Consider the following 21,672-nt stretch of genomic DNA (forward strand, 5'->3'; position numbering starts at 1 on the left):
GGCCTCAGTAGCTGTGGCACGCGGGCCTCAGTAGCTGTGGCACGCGGGCTCAGTAGTTGTGGCTCACGGGCTCTAGAGCGCAGGCCCAGCAGCTGTGGCGCACAGGCCTAGTTGCTCCGCGGCATGCAGGATCCTCCCAGACCAGGGCTCGAACCCGTATGCCCTATAATGGCAGGCGGACTCTCAACCACTGCGCCACCAGGGAAGCCCCCCATTCTTCGGATGGACACAAAAGGGGCACAAATCCTTCACAGAAGCCCCTTTGAGTGACAGGCTTCCACGCCAGTCGCCAAGGGCTAAGGACGATTTTCAAAAGGGCCGCGCCATGGGCGGGACCCACGGCACCGCCCGACAGCCGGGCGAGGCGGGGCACCGACCAGACCCGCCCAAAGGAGCCTCCCGGAAGGGGGCGTTGTCGCCGGAGGGATGACGTAAAAGGCGTCGCGCCGAGGGTGACGCCTGGCGTAGTTGACGTCGGGCTGCGCCTGTCACCCCTGGGGCTTGTTGCAGAGGAGGAGCGGGCGCCATGGCGGTTCTGCTGGAGACCACCTTGGGCGACGTCGTCATCGACTTGTACACGGAGGAGCGGCCGCGCGGTGAGGCCCGGGCCCCGCTCACCTCTCTGCCGGGCAGCTATCTGCTTTCCCCACTTTGCCTTTTCTGCCCGGTCCGCGTGGACTGGTTGGAGCTTCTGGGCTGATGGTGCCCGCGACTGCGCTGTTTTATTAGCGGGCCTTGGTTGAAAAGTTTTTTTGAGGAGCAGCCCTTCTCCGCATCTGGTGCTGGGTCCGGGTGGCGGGTGCTTGTGGTTATTAAATGCGTGTGTGTGTGTGTGTGTGTGTGTGTATGTGTAATGCAGCATATACAATGCCCATAGCTTTTGCGGCTTTACTGCTTTTCACTAGTCAGAGGAACGCAAGCAGTACTCCTTGGTGTGCAATCAGTATATCCTGATGAAAGCAGGGAGGATGGGCTTGGAGCCGTGAGTGTGGGCATCCCTCGTGGTTGGAGGAAGGGCTGTCCGGAGGTGTGCACCCAACCTTAGCAAACACTCATTGATCGCTCACTATGCGAGACTTTGTGCCAAGCCGTGGGATGGGCCTCTTGTTCTTGAGGGTCTGATTTTCCATTGGGGGAAATAGGCGTCGCAACCCATTTAATTTCTTAAGCGTTGTAGTGGAAGAATGTGTAAGTTGCCATGGAAACCAGAGGAGGGTGTAATTTTGGAAGGGGGCGGGGAGAAGCAAAGCTAGCAAAGAATTGAGAGCACTTGAACTAGCTCTTTGAAAGATGAGTGGGAGCGAGGGTTTTCTTGTTTGCTTGGAATTTTCTGGAAATAGAAAGTAGATCCGCGTGGCTTGGCCGTGGAATGGCAGACTGCGAGTATGGTTGTATACGTTTTTAGGTTAGGTCAGGTCGTGAATAGCCTTGTGTACCCTACTGAAGCCCAGAGTCTTTGAAGGGTTTAAGAGCAGGATGGAGGCATGGCAAACTTCTTGTTTTAGGACGATAATAAGTAGCAGTGTGGAGAATGTTTCAGAGTGGGGAGAAGCTGGAGACCAGGAGAGTTTAGTTACAACCAGGGTCCTGCCCCCATGGAATGCAGTCTATGAAAGAAGATGAAACAAGCTGCAATATGGTACCATGAGTGCCTCCTGACGTGCTACACTTTATCCCACGCTCAGTTATCTCCACCCCTCAACACTCAACCATACCTCTATGCCTTTCTCATACTGTTGCCTCTACCCCACATTTCTCTCCACTGTTGTCCTTTTGGCAAAGTTCCTGCTTATTATTCAACTTTCAGATCAAGCATGATCTCTTCTGTGAAACTCTCCAGTGTCCCTAAGCAGAGTTCGATTGGTTTCTTGTGTTCTGTCTCAGGTTTTTTATAAATCACAGTACATATTTTGTTATAGATTTACCTATTTGCCTGGAATTATTTGCAAGTCTTGGTCTCCTCTCAAGAATGTAAACTCTAAGAGAATAGGGACTGTGCCTTAATTATCTCTGTATCCTGAGCACCTAGTGCAGTGCCTGACACTTTGAGGGCATACACCAAAGGTTCATTATATTGAGTAATGCAAATATATGTGTTGTATTAGGACTCTTTGTGCAAGTGATAGAAACTCAACACAAACTGGCTTAAAGAAAACAGTTGATTGCCTCATGTTACTGGGGTAAGCTTTAAGGATGGCAGGACCAGGGGGTACACAGGATTTTATAGGGAATTGTATTTTTCATATTTTGGATTTGCTTTCCTTTGAGTTTGACACTCTCCATGTGGAGCAGCACCTGGCAAGTGAGTGGGCCTTTTTCCGTAGAACTATGAGAGACTAAACGGGAGGTAGGGTTATGTCACCTAATTAACACAGACAAAATGGCCAAGCAGTGTTTCTGCAAAGATAGCTTGGGACACTAAAAACATAAGTCCACCCTATTTGTATACATTTGTAAGCATGTGATTGGATATCTACTTCTATATGTAACTACTTATCAATTTATAGTAAATATATCCAGACTTATTTTTCTTTTTTCCTCCCTCCTTCTCTCCCTTCTTTTTCTTTCTTTTTTTAAAAAACTTTTTATTATAGAAAACTTGAAACATATACAGAAGTAGAATCATGTAAATGAACCTCATGTGCTGATGATCAGCTTCGTTTAACAGTTGTGAAATGTTTCATTTATAGCCCCATTCCACTGGATGTTTAAATTTTTAAATTTTTTTTTTTTTTTTTGTCGCACCCTACGGCTTGCGGGATCTTAGTTCCCCCGCCAGGGATGGAACCCGCACCCCCTGCATTGGAAGCGTGGAGTCTTAACCACTGGACCGCCAGGGAAGTCCCTCTTAAATATTTCTTAATCTATAGGTTCTCCCCCACCCCATTTTAAAATTAAGACTTTATTTTTTTAAAGCACTTTAAGGTTCATAGCAAAACTGAGGTGAAGGTACAGAGATTTCCCATATCCCCCCTACCCCCAGTGCACAGGCCTCTGCCATTGTCAGTACCTCCCACCAGAATGGTACATTTGTAATACATTTGTAATGTTTCTACCATGTAACATTGTGCATACTTTACATTTATTACTACAGTGGTACATTTGATGAACCTATGCTGACACGTCGTTATCACCCAAAGTCCATTACTTATGTTAGGGTACACTCTCGGTGGTGTGCGTTCTGTGGCTTTGGACAAATGGATATCCACCATTACAGAATCGTACAGAGTAATTTCACTGCCCTAAAAATCCTCTGTGCTCTGCCTGTTCGTTCCCCTCCCCCACATCTCCTGGCAACCACTGATCTTTTATTGTCTCCATAGTTTTGCTTTTTCCAGAATGTTACACAGATGGAACCATACAGTACGCAGCCTTTTCAGATTGACTTCTTTCACTGAGTAATGCATTTTAGGCTCCCCTGTCTTTTCATGGCTTGATATCTCAATTCTTTTTGCCTTGAATAATATTTCATTGTCTGGTTGTACCACAGATTATTTATCCATTCACTGACTGAAGGACATCTTGATTGCTTCCAAATTTTGGCAGTTACGAATAAAGCTGCTATAAACATCCGTGTGCAAGTTTTTGCATAGACCCGTTTCCAAATCCTTTGGGTAAATGCAAAGGAATATGATTGCTGGATTGTATGATAGGAGTGTGTTTAGTCTAGTCTTGTAAGAAGGTCCATATATTATATTGGTTGATACATCTCTTAAATATCTTTTAATCTGTAAGTTCCCCCCGCCCCCCTTTTTTCCCTGAAAAATTTTTGAGAAAGAATCTGGGTCATTTGTAGAATTTTTTTCATTTTGGATTTGACTGATTTTATCCCTGTTGTGTCTTTTAATATATTCTTCTATCCCTTCTATTTCTCATGAATTTCTACTTAGATCCAGAGCCTTGATCAGATTCAGGTTTAATGTTTTTGGCAAGAATATTTCATATCAGGTAGACTGTACTTCCAACTGCATCACATTCAGGAGGCACTTGATGTCTGGTTGGATCTTTTTGTGTTGTTAAAATTGGTTAGTGGTTCAGGTCTGTCTACCTGATATATCTGTTATAGTGTTCCCATTAGCTTTTCACCTAAAGATTTTGGCAACCATTGTTGATCACTACTTAGATTCATTATTTTTATTTTCTAGTTAAAGGACTATTCCTATATGTTTAACAGTAACTCCAGGAATACATTTTTTTTCTAGAAAAATGATCAAAAGCCTGATATTCAAGACCCTCCAATAACTTGGCTCCATCTTACCTCTCCAGCTTTTTAATCCTCTATTCCTCTGTGTCACTGGAGAAGTTATAGAAGTTAGACTAGTCTCCCGGACCCTCCCCAAAACATTTAAATTCCCACTTCCAGGGTATTTCATAATGTCTTCCCAGCTTGAAATGCCCACTCTCTACTCTCTGCCAATCCAGTTCTTTTAATGTTCCCTTAAGCCTCCAGGAGGTCTTCTCATTTCCCCAGCCAGAAACAATCTCTTTTCAACTTGTGTGGCATATTTAAAACCACTTTTAAACTTTGTACCATTTAAGTGCACAGATGGTATTATCAGGTGTGCCCACTATTGTAACTATTTGTGTTCAGGTGTAAGGACCCTAGTTTAGTGCAAGCTCCTTGAGGGCAGGGACCGCCTCATATGTCTTTCTGTCTGTTTGGTTTCTAGCTTAGTGCCTTGAGAAGTTGTTAGCATGTTTCTCTACAACTAGTCTATAAACTTGTTAAGGGCAGAGATCAAGATTTAATGGCATTTGACCTAACAACAGTGACAGGTACTTAGAAGATTCTCAGTCAGTGTTTATTGGATAAATGAGTGAATTTATTTAAAAAACATGGTACATGATAAGTATATGGATTTTTGTGAAGGGCTATTTAATCATTGTGAAAAAAATGGTCCCAGATATTTTGTTTTCTCTAATATAAATAATCTGTACCCATTTTCAGATACTCTGCTAGATCCTTTCCAATCATAGTGTCCTCTTTAGTTTTTTTTTTTCCTCTTACAAAAAATCAATTCATCAACAAATGATTGCTTATCCCAGATAAGTTTCAGTTTTCTATATAGTTCAGATGCCCAAGAAATCAAAAGAAAAAGAGAATAAGGTGATAATTTAAAACATACTGCCTTTTTCTAGGATTACTACCTTTTTCAATGGCTTTGGACATTTGACCATTTGGGGAGAAAGTTTCTGTATGGTAGTTTAGAAATTAAACTATACTAACTGTGCTTTTACGTGGTTAAAAATATATTTGTGAACTACTGTGATAAATGTACTATTTACTTTCTTTCAGCTTGCTTGAATTTCCTGAAGTTGTGCAAAATAAAATATTACAATTATTGCCTTATTCACAATGTACAGGTGAGTTGGTGGATATTAGTCATGTTCTTTGTTATTGGAACTATCTAGCAAGCTCTCTGAATTAACAAAGTATCCTATATATTATAGAGGGATTTTATCATACAGACTGGTGATCCTACAGGGACTGGCCGTGGAGGAGAGTCAGTTTTTGGGTAAGTTCTTTTATTTTCAAATGAGTAAAAATAGAATTACCTCTTAACAATGTTAAGTAGCATATTTCAGTCTGCATTTTAAAATATGGTTCAAATATAGATTTTCCCCAAGTTCCATAAATGTCTATAGCAAATAAAAGGAATATTTTGAATCATAGTGGCATTTCTGTAAAGAAATGGTAACCTGGGACTTCCCTGGCGGTCCAGTGGTTAAGACTCTGCCCTTCCACTGCAGGCGGCGCGGGTTCCATCCCGCAAGCCATGCGTGCAGCCGAAAAAAACCAAAAACAAATGGTAACCTTATCTGTTAACCCTAACGCCCTATATGTAACCCTAGTAGTTTTATATTTCATGTTGCGTATACTTATATTTTATAACCTTATTATATGTATTTTTAGTCAACTGTATGGTGATCAAGCAAGCTTTTTCGATGCTGAAAAAGTGCCAAGAATTAAGCACAGGAAGAAGGGCACTGTGTCCATGGTGAACAATGGCAGTGATCAGCATGGATCTCAGGTTAGGAAATGGGTGAGGAGATGAGTTTCGCTGGAGGGAACCCACAAAATTGTCTTTGTAAACGATCTAGTAATGAGAGAATTTCAATCAAAGATATTTGTTAGAAGAAAAACATGACACTATTTTTTCCTATGTTAAAAAAATCCTTACTATTTTGTTCCTTTAAAAGTAAAACATGTCCATTGGGAGGAATTTAGAAAATACAGAAAAGCACAAAGATGAAAATAACATTACCTACAATCCCACCATTCGTGGAATATCACTGTTCACAGTGTGGCCCGTTTCCTTTCAGTGTTTATTACTTATTTCAAAACAGGTCATGTTGAGCACCTTTCATTCATTGTCACAACAGCCCCATTGGAGTAGATGCTTTTTTTTCCTCACAGTTTACATGTGAAAAAACTGAGATTTGGTTTGTTCAAGTATTTTAAACAATCAGAGCATCTGTATTTACTGATATTTTATGTTTAAGCTTTGTGCCTTATACTTAGTAGTAGTGACAAGTAGGTGAGAATTCACGCAATTAATGTAGTCTTTTGTAACTGATTTCAGTTTGAATTATATATGTATTTGTATTTATTCTATGTCTTTCTATATAGTTTCTTATTACAACAGGAGATAATCTAGATTACCTTGATGGTGTTCATACAGTGTTTGGTGAGGTGACAGAAGGCATGGACATAATTAAGAAAATTAATGAGACCTTTGTTGATAAGGACTTTGTACCATATCAAGATATCAGGTATGGTTACAGTTTGCTATTGAAATGTACTAGAATGTTTTATATGTGATGTTTGACAGGTAATGGGGATGGCATATGTAAGACTGGTTTTTGGATAATTCTAAGATGTGACTATAAGAATCTTTATAATAGAGAAGACCTTTATTTAAAAAAATACTTGTACTAATTATAAATGCTTATGTTGGGAGGAATTATTAATCCTTTAGCTTTTAAAAAATGCAGATTATTGAGAGATATGACAAAATTACTAAGATTTAGTCATTTATATTACATCTTAGCGTAATGCAGAGTAATAAATATAATATATAATATCAAACAATCAAAAACAGTAACACTAATTGTGAAAGTATACACTAATAATATCCTTGTGCAATAAAATCTAAGAGCTTATGGTTTTTTTTGGTGTTAGAGATACTTAAGATATTTGTTATAATTTTTATAAAAAGTAAAACATGGATTCTGAAATGACATAAATGTAACATTTGACTTGGATTTATTTTGTAAGGATAAATCATACAGTGATTTTAGATGATCCATTTGATGATCCTCCTGATCTATTAATTCCTGATCGATCACCAGAACCTACAAGGGAACAACTAGATGTAAGTAGAGTCTTCTTGTGATTGAATGTACATACATATTAATGTTTTGCATAAAATTTGCTTTTTACCTTATTAAAACTTATTTCTTCAGAATGATTGTCTTGCTTGATCAATAATACTAGGACAAGTTTAGAGTTCTTTTTCTCTTCCAGGGAGATACTCATTTTTCTACCTATCTTTTTATTTCCCTAATATTCTTTCCTTAGCTCTGGAAGCTTATATGAATACCTTGGGGAAATATTTCTCTCATATCTTAACTCTAGATAGGAGTGTAACTTTAAGCCTAAATTAAATTATCAGCTTGTGAAGGAACTTTTCAACTGGGGATACTTTTGAGCCAGGCTAGAACCCAGAAATTTCTGTGGCATAATGGAGACTTTTTCCCTCAGATCTTTTAAGGTAAAAATTTCTGCGTATGAGGCTTCCTCAAAGCTGAATTTATCTTTATAGTTGGGATTTAATGCTTAATTTCTAAGACCATTTATCTTCTGTATTCAGCACTTAGTTGGATACCAGATAGTTCCTATATAAATGCTTATTTTGATTTAAAAATAAATTAGATGCCTAGTCTGGCTAGTATTATTGAATTCATCTAAATCAATTTTCAGAGGTAAGTTTGTTTCACATTTGTGAAACAAATGTTCTAACACATTTGATGGAACTAAGAATAAAGCATAATGTCTCTCATGTTTCTTAGATATTTCTATGCTTTAAGTATATATATGAGTAACTTCTGCCTTACAGAGTGGTCGAATAGGAGCAGATGAAGAAATTGATGATTTCAAAGGAAGATCGGCTGAAGAAGTAGAAGAAATAAAGGCAGAAAAAGAGGCCAAAACTCAAGCTATTCTACTGGAAATGGTAAGATAATTACTTTTTTCAAATAGTTGTTCAGCAGTATACTTAATACATACTCATTGTGAGTTTATTTCTGACTTTTTGATAGTCTTTAAAATATTAAAAAATTTAGCTAAGTGTTTTTTTCTGGATTAAATTTTGTATGACATAATAACACATATGAAAGTAAACAAATTTGATTCCACTATTAATATAGTGCCAAGTGCCTTTTTAAAAAAATGGGAAGTGGATATCCAGCTTACAAATATTAATTGGATTTCAGTTTTTTATACTCACCTCATTTTTAAAGAGTTTCTTGGACTGAATTTTAAGTATATTAGAGAATAATTCTTTGTACATCTCAAGTATTGAGATTAAATAGTAGAATACTAAGTACAGGATAAAACCTGGGCAGAAATTGAACACTCTAAAGTATACTCTTTTCTGTATTACTAGCAATATGAAGTCGTTTGGGGAACAGTTACTCAGTACATGATTAGTTGACCTACTAGGCATTTTTTCCGTTTCTTATTTTTGTGGAATAGGTATACCTTTCACGTAGTAGGTTATCAATAATATTGGAATGGATAGATAATAATTAAGTTTTTATTACTATCATTATTTTATATAGTAGAGCTTTCAGGTTCATTACCTGTTCTAAAATTCGTATTAGCATCACTAATCTGAAGGAACAAATACTAAAGACTATAATTCAAGAAAACTTTACTGAATTAAAAAAAAATTAAAAATGCACAGTTTAATGAGCACACTGTGTTATCTGAGAATATTGACCCAGAATAGCCAACACCAAGGCAAATTCTAAGAAAATTACTGGACTTAAAAGAAAAATGCTTTGAGCACCTGGGCAGCAAGAGTAAGTGACTTATAAAGGGAAAGAACATTAGCTTATCATCAGAGCTTTCATCAACAAAGTATAGAAAGTTTATGCCAGAATAAGAGGGGTTAACATTCTTTAAACTTTTTATTTTCAGATAATTTCAAATTTACAGAAAAATTACAAATAATAACACAGACAACTTCTATATACCTTTTACCCAGATTCACCCATTTTTAACATTTTGTCACATCTGCTTTGATCATTCACTCTCTCTCTCTCTCCTCTCCCTCTCTGTCTCTGATTATACACGCACATACACACATACTATTTTGGGGGGACCATTTGAAATTGCGGTGCAGATATCTTTTCTCTTTCATTAGTGTGTATTTCCTAAGAGCAGCAATATTATCCTACATATTCACAGTACAGATATCAAAATCATGAACTTTAAAATTGATAGAAATTACAGTCTACATTCCAGTTTTGTCAGTTACTTCAGTAATATCCTTTATAGCTTTTTTTTTCCTGCCAGTCTAGAATTCAGCTCATGATCAATCATCTGTTGCATTTAGTTGTCATGTTGCTCTAATCTCTTTAATCTGGAAGAATTCCTTAACTTGCCTTGTTTTTCATTACATTAACATTTTTGAAGAATACAGGTCATTTATTTTGTAGAATATTCTTCAATTTAGGTTTATCTGCTGTTGCCTTGTGATTAAGATTCAGGTTACACACCCATAGCCAGAGTACTACATAGGTGACATTGTATCCTTCTCAGATGTCACATCTGGAGGTGGATAATATCCATCTGCCTCTCATTGGGAGGTGTTCGTTTTGATCACTTGGTCAAGGTAATCCATTGTCTGGGGTCTCCACTGCATAGTTTCTGTTTTCCCCTTGCAACTAATAAGCCATCTCTAGCAAGGCACTTTGAGACCTTCAGATATCTTATTCCTTGTCAAACTGTCCCTCTGGATTTCTTAGCCATCCATGACTATTGCTTGAACCAATCTTGACTCTGATGGGTGCAAAGTGGTGATTTCCCAACTCCGCCATTTTTTCCACACTTGTCAGCCTGCCTTCTGTTGTAAGGAAGAGCACTCCTTTATTATCGCTACTTATCATATATTCATTATCAATATGGACTTGTGGATTCCTTTTCTTGTTTTGTTTTTAATAAATAGAACTTATTTTATAGAATAGTTTTAGATTTACAGAAAAATTGAACAAGAAGTACAGAGAGTTCCTATGTACTCCCTTCACCCTCCCCAACAGTTTACCTTTTTAATTAGCATCTTGCATTAGTGTGGTACATTTGTTAATTGGTGAGCCAATATTGATAAATTATTATTAACTAAAATCCATAATTTACATTAGGATTCACTCTTTGTGTTGACAAATGCCATGTATTGTACAGAATAGTTTCACTACCTTGAAAGTCTTCTGTGCTCCACCTGTTCATCCCCCTAACTCCTGGCAACAGTATCTTTTTTTACTGTCTGCATAGTTTTGCCTTTTCCAGAATGTCATATAATTGGAATCATACAGTGTGTAGCCTTTTCAGATTGGCTTCTTTCACTTAGCAGTGTATACTTAAGGTTCCTCCATGTCTTTTCATGGCTTGATAGCTCATTTCTCTTGATTGTTACATAATATTTCATATGGGTCTACCACAGTTTGTTTATCTATTCACCTATTAAATATCTTGGTTGCTTCCAAGTTTTGGCAAATATGAATAAAGCTGCTATAAACATTTGTGTGTAGAATTTCGTGTGGACATAATTTTTAACTCATTTGAGTAAATACCTAGGAGCACAATTGCTGGATTTTATGGTTTAGCTTTGTAAGAAACGGCCAAATTCTCTTCCAAATTGAATTACCATTTTGCATTCACACCAGCAAGAATGAGACTTCCTGTTGTCCTACATCCTTGTCAGCACTTGGTGTTGTCAGTGTTTTGGATTTTAGTTGTTCCATTAGGTGATCCTGTGTCCTTTCAATTCTCACAATCAACAAGTTTCCTCTATTTTTTAAGGATATCAGTTTTTCTTTATTTGTGTTTACTGTAATGGTAATTCACCTAGTGTTTTGCAATATTGTTTTGACCTTCATAGCTGTTATGAATATTTTAAATTTCCTTGTATTTTAAAATTATCTTTGACTAAGTAGTATAACAAGTTCTTTTTTAACTCATTAACTTTTTTTCTCATTTGTGCTTCCTTTAGATGTATTTCTGCCATTATAGGTGCCTTTTGGGATTTTTACTGATTTGCTCTTCCCCATATATGTTGTAATGCTGCTTATTGGGCATAGGTTATTGCTATCTTTTGATAGACTTCAGAGACACTGAGCAGATCTTACTGGCTCAGTTGCTTCTTACTGTTTATGATTTCCAAGATTTCTCTCTCTCTTTTTTAATGTGTTTATCCAAGAGGAAACACTTTATATGGTAATCTTACCTGAAATCATCTCTGAGAGTTTTTGAATATATGTATGAAGGAATATTGTTTCCCCATCTAAAGGCTCATGGTAAACATACTTTTCCCACAAGGAAAACAACACCATCATCATATCATGGTTTTCTCTTACTGTCATCTTCTCTAGTTCTTTAGTAGGAAGTGGTGGGCTCAGCTCAGCACAGTAGTTGACCATGAAGTTGACTTTGGTTTGACTGAAGTAGAAGATGATAGTGAGGGTGAGATTAAAAAGCTAGAAACACTATCCAGGAATTGTTGGTGTTCCATACTGAGCAATAATGTGGAGAAGAATTGGGCATTACTTATTGCTGAAGGCTGGGTTCAGCATGACAGTATTTTTCAAAAGTTTAAAAACAAGTAAAACTAAACAATATGTTACTTAGGGGTATATACTTATGTGGCAAAACTCTATAAAGATCTGTAAGGGAATGGCCAGAAAGGAAAACCAAAAGACTCATTTGTGGTGAGAGAGGCAGAGGGATAATGGAATCAGGGGACATTTTAGTTCCTAAGCTAGTTGGTGGCATCATGGGTGTTTTTATTTTCATGCTTCATAACTTAGATATACTTTACATCAATTCTTTCAAAAATATATTAAATACGTGAAGAAAGAAAAAGCGGAGATAAAATTGGGACTTTGAAGCCAGGTAGACCTGGGTTCAAATCCCAACTCTGTTGCTTACAACTGTGTGGCCCTGGGCAAGTTAGTTATTTAACCTTTTTGAATTTTACTTTACTTATGGAAAAGTAAAATGAAAATTGCGTGGTTGTTTTAAGAATTGGCAGTAATGTATATGAAGTGCCAAACATGGTCTTCACACAAAGTAGGGGTCGGGTAAATATTTTGGCTATTAATATTGTTACTGCCAGGAAGCATGGAGTTTTGAATTTTGAAATCTTTAAGATTTCTTTTCCTGAGCCTGTAGTTTATAATGTAAATTTAGATATTTCAGGGAATCAGCATTGTGGGCTAAATACGGGATGTTTAGAATGCGAATTAAATAAAGGAGTTGATTTATATTCTTGTTTGTTTATCATTTAGGTGGGAGACCTACCTGATGCAGATATTAAACCTCCAGAAAATGTGCTCTTTGTGTGTAAATTGAACCCAGTGACCACAGATGAAGATCTGGAGATAATATTCTCAAGATTTGGGCCAATAAGAAGGTAGTCTCTAGAATTAGTGAAAGATTTAGAAAAACTAGGTATTAGTTGGTGGTTTTCTAATAACATTTTTGATGAGTCTGTGAACTCTAGGTGAATTTTATACGGGTGAGTTTTACAGATGAGTCTGTTGGACAGTAGGGAAGAAAAACATGTATGTAAATGTGTATGCGTAGATATATGTGTGTGTATATATTGTAATGTGTGTGTATGCGTTATACATTGAGTGATTCTCTCACTCCCAGCACAGACATTTTCAACTCTAAAACAGGAAGTGAATGGAACAGTTTAAGTCTAGTTCTGTAGTATTCTTCTTTAATATTTTAAATATCTATCTCATTTAAATTTTCTCTAGAATTACCAGCAACCTATGTCAAAATTAATTTGAATCTAAGTTTTCTAAAATTTTTCTTTTGGTTAATTTTCCTTGTATTATTAATGCAAAAGTTTATGAAGCTAGTGTTTCTGTGAGAAAGGGGAATATTTTGTAATTGATTAAAAAATATTTTAAGTTTAGAATTTCCTTTCATTTCATGTTTTTTCTTCTATGAAGCCATTCTTTATTCTTCTATTGAAAGAAAAATCTTTCTATAAAAGACTACCTGACTTTATTCCTCTACTCACTTATAATATATCATCTTTATAAAAATATTTCCTATACTGCTACTTCTTATTTTTAAATTGGAGACATTATATTCTAACTTCTTGCTAAGGAAGATGAGGATTCACCTCTATTTCTATCCTGCCCTCTTCATTCTCCCTGCCTACTACTTTGGTTGTATCATAATTTTGTTTAGATCTTTGTTCAATATTTACATTTTAATGTATACTTAAATATTGTAACAGCTGAACCATATGCTATAATGTGATTACTTTTCCTTTCTCTCACAATGTTTTTTGTCCCTGTTTCATTTCATGTGTTTAAAATGAGACTTGAGATACATGAGGAAAAATGATTAAGCCAGGTGCTTTAAATTCCACCTTACTGGCCCTTTCACTTGGTTAAGATGGATTAGTTCTGTATAATAGCTAGACTTATGCGATTACATTTGAGCTTGGTTTATATTAAAATTCAAAAATCCCAAATCGTAAGTTTACTAAACATGTGTATATGTATGAATGTGTGTGCATTATTCTACAGTGACATTAGATAATCTGTAATTCATCTGTATTTGGACTAGAAATAAATTACAATTTAAAAGGATTTTTAGCAGTAATTTCCCTTTGCCAAAGGAAAATTAAATATTTTTATCTATTCTTCCTTCAGTGTTTTGGGAATTTAGGATTGTAGGCCTAGATAGGGCATTTATAGTAGAATCTAGATAATTTAGTTTCTAGACTGGTGAACTATTTTTAAAAAAATAATTATTATTGAAGAAATTTGGAGAAATATAGTTCTGTGAATTTAACTTTGGCTTCTTTTGTTTTTTACTTTTGAAGAGTAAGAGTGAATGCTTTTTCTTTAAAGTCACTTTTTTCCAAACTTTGTTTCAGTTGTGAAGTTATCCGGGATTGGAAGACTGGAGAATCCCTGTGTTATGCTTTTATTGAATTTGAAAAAGTAGGTCATAATATAGATATATTAAATTTGTATTTTTTTTGGTCTGTGGTATTAAAGTGTGAAAATGTATAGAACTTTTTCTGGTCTCTAAGATTAGAAAATTAGTTTGCCCTTTCTTTAGGCACCCAAGAAAAATAACTTTGTGATATTCAAATAGGGGATAAATTTAACATCTATCAATGTTAATGTATGTATCTTTACTTTAGGTTCAGTTTCAACCTACATGAATGTATCTTTAAAATTTTAAAGTTTTAGGTAAAGTTCTTCACATTCTATAAACAATTTTTCAGTGCTATTTATGTAGATATAATAATTGAGTAATAGAAAGAGAACCAATCTGAGTGTTATGATCTAGATATTAATTTCAGCTCTGTCACTGACCAACTATTCTATGATATTTGGCAGTTTATTTAGAATTCTTCTTTCTAGGCATTATCTTCCTTATAAGTAAAACTTGAGTATGAGATTAGATGGTACTTTCTAGATCTGTAATAGGAATGATAGCTTATGTTACTCAAGTAATTTTCTCTAAGCAAGCATTATGCTATTTGACCTGCATTTAATCCTCACAACTCTGAGATAGGTACTGTCCTCCTTCTCCAAATAAGTAAACTGAGACACACAGTGGTAGTGTGACTTGTTTAAAATCATGTACCTAGTGAATGTCATAGCCTTCTGTCCTGCTGTTTTATTTTCAAAGAAATAGTTAATAACTCAATTAACATTTTATATAACAAATATTAACTACCACCCATATTTATAAAATTGTTCAGATTTAAAATGTTGTTAATACTCATAAATTCAGTGTAATTTTTTTAAACTTTGGGTTTATTTATTTATTTATTTACTTTATTTATGGCTGTGTTGGGTCTTCGTTTCTGTGCGAGGGCTTTCTCTAGTTGCGGCAAGTGGGGGCCACTCTTCATCGTGGTGCGCGGGCCTCTCACTATCGCGGCCTCTCTTGTTGCGGAGCACAAGCTCCAGACGCGCAGGCTCAGTAGTTGTGGCTCACGGGCCTAGTTGCTCCGCGGCATGTGGGATCTTCCCAGAGCAAGGCTCGAACCCGTGTCCCCTGCATTGGCAGGCAGATTCTCAATCACTGAGCTACCAGGGAAGCCCCAGTGTAATTCTTTAAAAAAAAAACCCATCAAATTTAAATGTGACTTATACAGTGACTAGGAACATTTGTATTAATTCTGTTCCTTCTTTGCACTTTTCTTCATCTGATAAATAAATACAAAAGCTTGTATTTGCTCTTAGGATTTGAACTTAGGTATGTCTGATGCTGTTCCCAATGTTTTTAGCCATTTTGCTAGGCTACGTTATTTCTTTTTGCAGCTTTGGACTGAAGTATGTCCAGTAGTAGCTCATTCTAAGTTATAGTTATTCCAAAGTACTTGTTGAACACCTTTTATATTTCAGGCACTGCAGTAGGGCCTAGGGGTACAAGATGAATAATGGAGGGTTGAGGAAGACAGACACATAACACATTATACCTAGACACTGTGTCAGGTGTACCAGAAATAATATTTACAAGGTACATTGGTGTCAGCAGAAAGGAGATCTCTACCTTTAGTTTGCTATGAATACTTTTTGTCAACTTGACAGTGTTATTCCATCACTGAGCATAGATTATATTGTTTATTTGCTTACAAACATAATTTCATTTTGTTTATGGCAGATAGACTAATATCTTCTGCAGGTATACCATTTGCCATGAATACATAGTTCAGGTCAACTTTAGAGCATAGAGTGGTTCTAGAATCTATGGATTCTTTATCATGATTCAACATTTCAGTTTTTGAAGTGAACCTTTTATTTATTTATTTATTTTTGGCTGCGTTGGGTCTTAGTTGCTGAGCGCGGGCTTTCTCTAATTGCGGCGAGCGGGGGCTACTCTTCGTTGTGGTGCACGGGCTTCTCATTGCGGTGGCTTCTCTTGTTGCGGAGCACGGGCTCTAGGCACATGGGCTTCAGTAGTTGTGGCACACGGGCTCAGTAGTTGTGGCGCACAGGCTTAGTTGCTCCGTGGCATGTGGGATCTTCCTGGACCAGGGATCAAACCCGTGTCCCCTGCATTGGCAGGCATATTCTTAACCACCGTGCCACCGGGGAAGTCCCTGAGGTGAATCTTTTGTAGCCTTTCTCTTTTCTTGAAAATTAGATTAAGCTACGTTATTCTGCTTCATAATTCTCCTGAGCGGTAGCCTCTTTGTAAGTATCCATCGCTGAGTCTTTTTTGCATGTTACGCAAGTTCTCTATGCTTTGGATAATCTGATCAAAATTTTTTTTAAACTGAGGAATGAAATACATGCCGAAAACGTGCAGCTCATGAGTGAACAGCTTGATGAATTAATCACAGTTAATACACCCATGTAAATCACCACCCAGGTCAAGAAATAGAACGCCAGCAGAAAAAAAATTACCGGAATCCCAGAGGCCCCACCTGTGTCCCCTTCCGCAAACTTCCCCATTGATGCTACTTCTGATATAGATTTTGTCTAATTTTAAACTTCATATCAGTGTACACACAATGTGTGGTTTTGGTGTCTAGCTTCTTTTGCTCAGTGTTAACATTTGCAAGATTTGTTCGTTACTGCATGTAGCTTTTAACTTTTTTGTTAATTTTCATTGGAAATATGGTATTTTATGTGTGTATGTAAATTTTCACTGACATATAGTATTTTATTGTGTGTATGTAAATTTTCATTGCCATATGGTATTTCATTGCGCATATATAACATTATTTAGATTTCCAGTCTGCTGTTGATGGACATTTGGGTCTTTCCCAGTTTTAGCTACTATGAATGGTGCTGCTCTAAACCATTTCTGTCATGTCTTTCAGTGTACAAATGTATGCATTTTTGTTGGGTATATATCCAAGAGGGAATTGCTGCGTCATAGGGTAGGTGTAGCTTCAGGAGATAATTCCAGTCAGCTTTCCAAAGGGATTATCCTAATTTTCACTTCCACTAGCAATGTTTGGGAGTCCCTATTATTCTGTAGCTTTACCAACTCTTGGTATGGTCTGTCTTTTAAATTTTATCCACTCTGGTGGGTGTGTAGTGGTATCTTATTGTGGTTTTATTTTGCATTTTCCTGATTGAGCCCCTTTTCATATGTTTATTGCCATTTAAACGTCCTTTATAAAAATGAAATACCTGTTCAAGACTTGGCCACTTTGGGATTGGGTGTTTGTGCCTTTTTATTGATTTGTAAGAATTCTTTGTACTTTCTGGGTACAAACTCTTTTTTGGTTGTATGTGTTGCAAGTATCTGCTGCTCAGTGGATTACCTTTTTCCCGTTCTTAATGGTGTCTTTTGATAAGCAGAAATTTCTAATTTTTAGTTCAGTTTATCAGCTTTTCTTCCTTATTGCCTATTTTTAAAGATGTTTGCCTACCTGAAGTCATGAAAATATTCTCTATGCTATCTTTAGAAGCTCTGTTGTGAAATTATCTTTCCTATTTAGATCTGAAATTTGATTTTTGTATATTATGTGTGTCGTGTTAAATTTCATTTTTCTTGCATAAGATAGCCAGGTGACCCAGCAAAATTCGTTAAAAAGGTTGACCCATTCGCATAGCTCTTCAGTACCAACTTTGTCATGAATCAGGTGTCCACATGTGTAAAGTCTGTTTCTGGATGCCGCACTGTTGCACTGGTCTGTTTGTCTGTCCTTGCACCACTCTCAAATTGTGTGAATTTCTGCAGCTTTATAATGTCTTGATATCTGGTAGTGTGAGTCCTCCAACTTTGTTCTTCTTAAAGATTTTCTTGGATATTTTTGTCCTTTGCATGCATTTCCATGTGTTTTTTTATAATTTTTAATTGAAGTGTAGTTGATTTACAATGTGTTTAATCTAAATTTTGAAGAGATTCCTTAACTGTTGTTTAGGTATAAGTAAATTCAGTATTTGCAAATATTATCCTCCTGAAAAAAAGTATCTGAGAACCTTCTCTTTGGGGAAATGGCACAGTGATGGAATTATGCCTGCCTAAGGGTCATCAGTCAGATTTATCAAACATGCACTGATTGCCTACCATGTGCCAGATGATGGTCTAAATGATGTAGATTCAAAGATGAATAAAGTTTTGTCCCTTGGAGTTTATGTTCCATTTAATTCTTGACATACATTGTAAATAAATATGATTATAACTAGTTCTTTTATCTTTGGATTGTTTCTAGTTGAGTTGTGAACAGACCAAAAAATAAGTTTCCAGGGACCTAGGAGAAAATTGATCAGTGCTGGATTGAAATGTGTCATTTCTAGTCTTCAGATGTCAGAGATGGGGATGTAGGGCTTGCGAAGTTACTGACAAGAATTCTTATGTAACATAGACCTTGGTATCATAGGCCCACAATCCATTATCCAAAACCCTTGGGAGTAACTGTTCCCATTTCAGACTTTTTCAGAATTTAGAAATGTAATACTGCGTGTTTGTGTGTGTGTGTGTGTGTGTGTGCGCAACACACATATCTCTGGGGTACGTGGCACACTTCTGGGTCAGCATTCCATAATCACAGAAATACTTCTGCTGTGAAAACAAATGAATATTCATACTAAGTAGAATAAGTTAAGGTTTGTCCTTCCATTAGGTTTTGCTGTCACATGGATTTTAACACCAAATTTATAAAAACAGTTTTCAGGATAGTTTTGGGTTTTGAGTAAAAGGGATTATGGATTTGTATAACACAGTTGGTAAGTATATGTATGTGCACTGCAATCAGACTGCCTCGGTTCAAATCCTGGCTCTTGCCCTTGCCAACTGTGTGCCCTTTAGCAACTTCTATACCTCTCTAAACCTCTGTTTTCTCTTTGAGAAAATGGAGGTAATAATAGGTAATACCTCATAGGGTTGTTATCAGAGTTAATTGAGATAATAGATGCAAAGCATTTAACAGCATTTGGTGCATAGTAAGTATTCAAATTTTAGTTTTAGTAACAAGAAACTTTTTGTATTTTCAGTATTTGTTCTAGCTGCAGAAATCTTTTCTATAAAGATTTATGCTTGAGTTTTTATAATTACTATCAGGAAGAAGATTGTGAGAAAGCGTTCTTCAAGATGGACAATGTACTTATAGATGACAGAAGAATACATGTGGACTTTAGCCAGTCTGTTGCAAAGGTTAAATGGAAAGGAAAAGGTATGTTGGTTCATCTTCCTTTGTTTCTGTTCTGCTTTGCATCGTGTGTGTGTGTGTGTGTGTATCTCTTTTGACAGTGCTGTTAACTAGAAATGTTCAGTGATGTAACTCCTGCTATTTGATTTTACCTAGCTGCTATCTAGTATATAAGATGGGGGTATGTGTGTGTGAGTGTGTGTATTTGTATTTTTTTTTAATTTTTTAATTTTTACTGAAGTATAATTGATTTACAATGTTGTGTTAGTTTCAGGTGCACAGCAAAGTGATTCAGTTATACATATACATATATCTATTCTTTTTTAGATTCTTTTTCCATGTAGGTCATTACAGAGTATTGAGTAGTGTTCCCTGTGCTATATAGTAGGTCCTTATTAGTTATCTATTTTGTATATAGTAGTGTGTATATGTCAAGCCCAATCTCCCCATTTATCTCACTCCCCCATCCCCCTGTTAACCATAAGGTTGTTTTCTGCATCTGTAACTCTTATTTCTATTTTGTAAATAAGTTCATTTGTACTATTTTTTTAGATTCCACATATAAGTGATATCATATGATATTTGTCCTTCTCTATCTGATGTATAGGTGTATTTTAAACTGATGATGAATATATTTTCTATGTTTGACTGTATTATAAATCACTTATAATTACCCATTGCAGACATAACATGTTTCCAAAGTAATTATCATTTGGTGGTTTGGCTCTTCTAGATGCAAAACTCTTAAAAATTCTATTTTCTGGGGCTTCCCTGCCAGTGCAGGGGACGTGGGTTTGAGCTGTGGTCTGGGAAGATCCCACATGCTGCAGAGCAGCTAAGCCCGTGTGCCACAACTACTGAAGCCCATGTGCCTAGAGCCCGTGCTCTGCAAAAAGAGAAGCCACCGGGATGAGAAGCCCGCGCACCGCAACAAAGAGTAGCCCCCGCTCGCCACAACTAGAGAAAGTCCGTGCACATCAACAAAGACCCAACGCAGCCAAAAACAAATAAATTTAAAAAAAAAAATCTTTTTTATAAAGTTTGTTTGTTTTAGTTGTCATATGGTACAAAATTGAAAAGATCTCTGTACTAGGTCCTATCCCTACACATATGACATATCCTACATATGCATATATATGTCAAATAAATTTCTGCTAGTGGTAGCGTAACAAACTTAAGGTTGAATCTGTGTATACTGAAATACTACGGGTTTTTGATTGCTGATGCAGTGTTTTTATTTATTTTTTATACATTTATTTATTTATTTGGCTGCATTGGATCTTGTTGCGCGCGGGCTTTTCTCTAGTTGCGGAGAGCGGGGGCTACTCTTTGATGCGGTGCATGGGCTTCTCATTGCAGTGGCTTCTCTTGTTGAGCATGGGCTCTAGGTGCACGGGCTTCAGTAGCTGTGGCACGCAGGCTCAGTAGTTGTGGCTCACGGGCTCTAGAGCGCAGGCTCAGTAGTTGAGGCGCACGGGCTTAGTTGCTCCGCGGCATGTGGAAACTTCCCAGACCAGGGCTTGAACCCGTGTCCTCTGCATTGGCAGGCAGATTCTTAACCACTGCACCACCAGGGAAGCCCGGCAGGTGGATTCTTAACCACTGTGCCACCAGGGAAGTTCCTGAGATAATTCTGTATATTATGGATTAACATTTAAAAAAATTGAACATATCTTGTGTACCATTCACAGTGCTAAGTACTTTTCCTTATAGCCTTGTTTAATGATTCCAACAGCATTGTGAAATGTTGATATTATTTTCAGTTCCTAAATGAAGAGAATGACTTTCAGAGAATTGAAGTGTCCTACCTAGGACCTCCCACTAGAGTCAAGATTTGAATCTAAAACTTCTCACTTTGATCTGTTGCTCCTTCGACAATATACCATAACTGCTTCATACATAGTGAGACTTCTAATGGCAGGCACAGGGCACATATTTTTCAGTGATGAAATGGTGCCTGTTTGTTACAGTTACCAGTATTTTAACTCTTACAGTTGTCTGTTTCACATTTATATGAAACTTGGCCTACTGGCCCTTTTCCTTTACAGAGCTTCTGGAATTGCCAAATAGATTCATCTTGTCTTTGATGCTTATAAGCCTCTCAGATCTCAGACACAGGTCCCAAGCCCTCAATTTCCTTTGGGCCTAATGTTCTCACAGACTTAATGGCTCTACTTGAACCCTGAATTATTTTCCAGTGATTGTATTCACTGCGTAATTTAGGATTTGGAAGTTTGGTGTTGTAATATTCATGTATGTCATTAGGGGGCAGCATCTGGCTACCTAGCAAAAT

The 21,672-nt window shown here is 36.9% G+C and overlaps 1 protein-coding gene across 2 annotated transcripts in view; it reads left to right on the top strand.

Annotated features, from left to right (window-relative positions):
• Nucleotides 1-396: 396 nt before the first annotated feature.
• PPIL4 (peptidylprolyl isomerase like 4) overlaps nucleotides 397-21,672 on the top strand; it is a 32,334-nt gene continuing 11,058 nt past the window's right edge. The window contains exons 1-10 of one of the 2 annotated variants that reach the window (XM_082405514.1): nucleotides 397-596; nucleotides 5,297-5,364; nucleotides 5,452-5,516; nucleotides 5,915-6,032; nucleotides 6,632-6,774; nucleotides 7,280-7,376; nucleotides 8,121-8,237; nucleotides 12,571-12,695; nucleotides 14,187-14,253; nucleotides 19,292-19,403. In XM_082405514.1, the coding sequence (XP_082261640.1) occupies nucleotides 527-596; nucleotides 5,297-5,364; nucleotides 5,452-5,516; nucleotides 5,915-6,032; nucleotides 6,632-6,774; nucleotides 7,280-7,376; nucleotides 8,121-8,237; nucleotides 12,571-12,695; nucleotides 14,187-14,253; nucleotides 19,292-19,403 (982 nt within the window). In that variant the 5' untranslated portion in view covers nucleotides 397-526. Of the gene's footprint in view, nucleotides 597-5,296; nucleotides 5,365-5,451; nucleotides 5,517-5,914; nucleotides 6,045-6,631; nucleotides 6,775-7,279; nucleotides 7,377-8,120; nucleotides 8,238-12,570; nucleotides 12,696-14,186; nucleotides 14,254-19,291; nucleotides 19,404-21,672 lie in introns of both variants that reach the window. The other variant, XM_082405513.1, reaches the window with a different exon arrangement.

Source organism: Balaenoptera borealis, assembly GCF_965194805.1.
Source record: "Balaenoptera borealis genome assembly, chromosome: 9".
NCBI classification, from domain to species: Eukaryota; Metazoa; Chordata; class Mammalia; order Artiodactyla; family Balaenopteridae; genus Balaenoptera; species Balaenoptera borealis.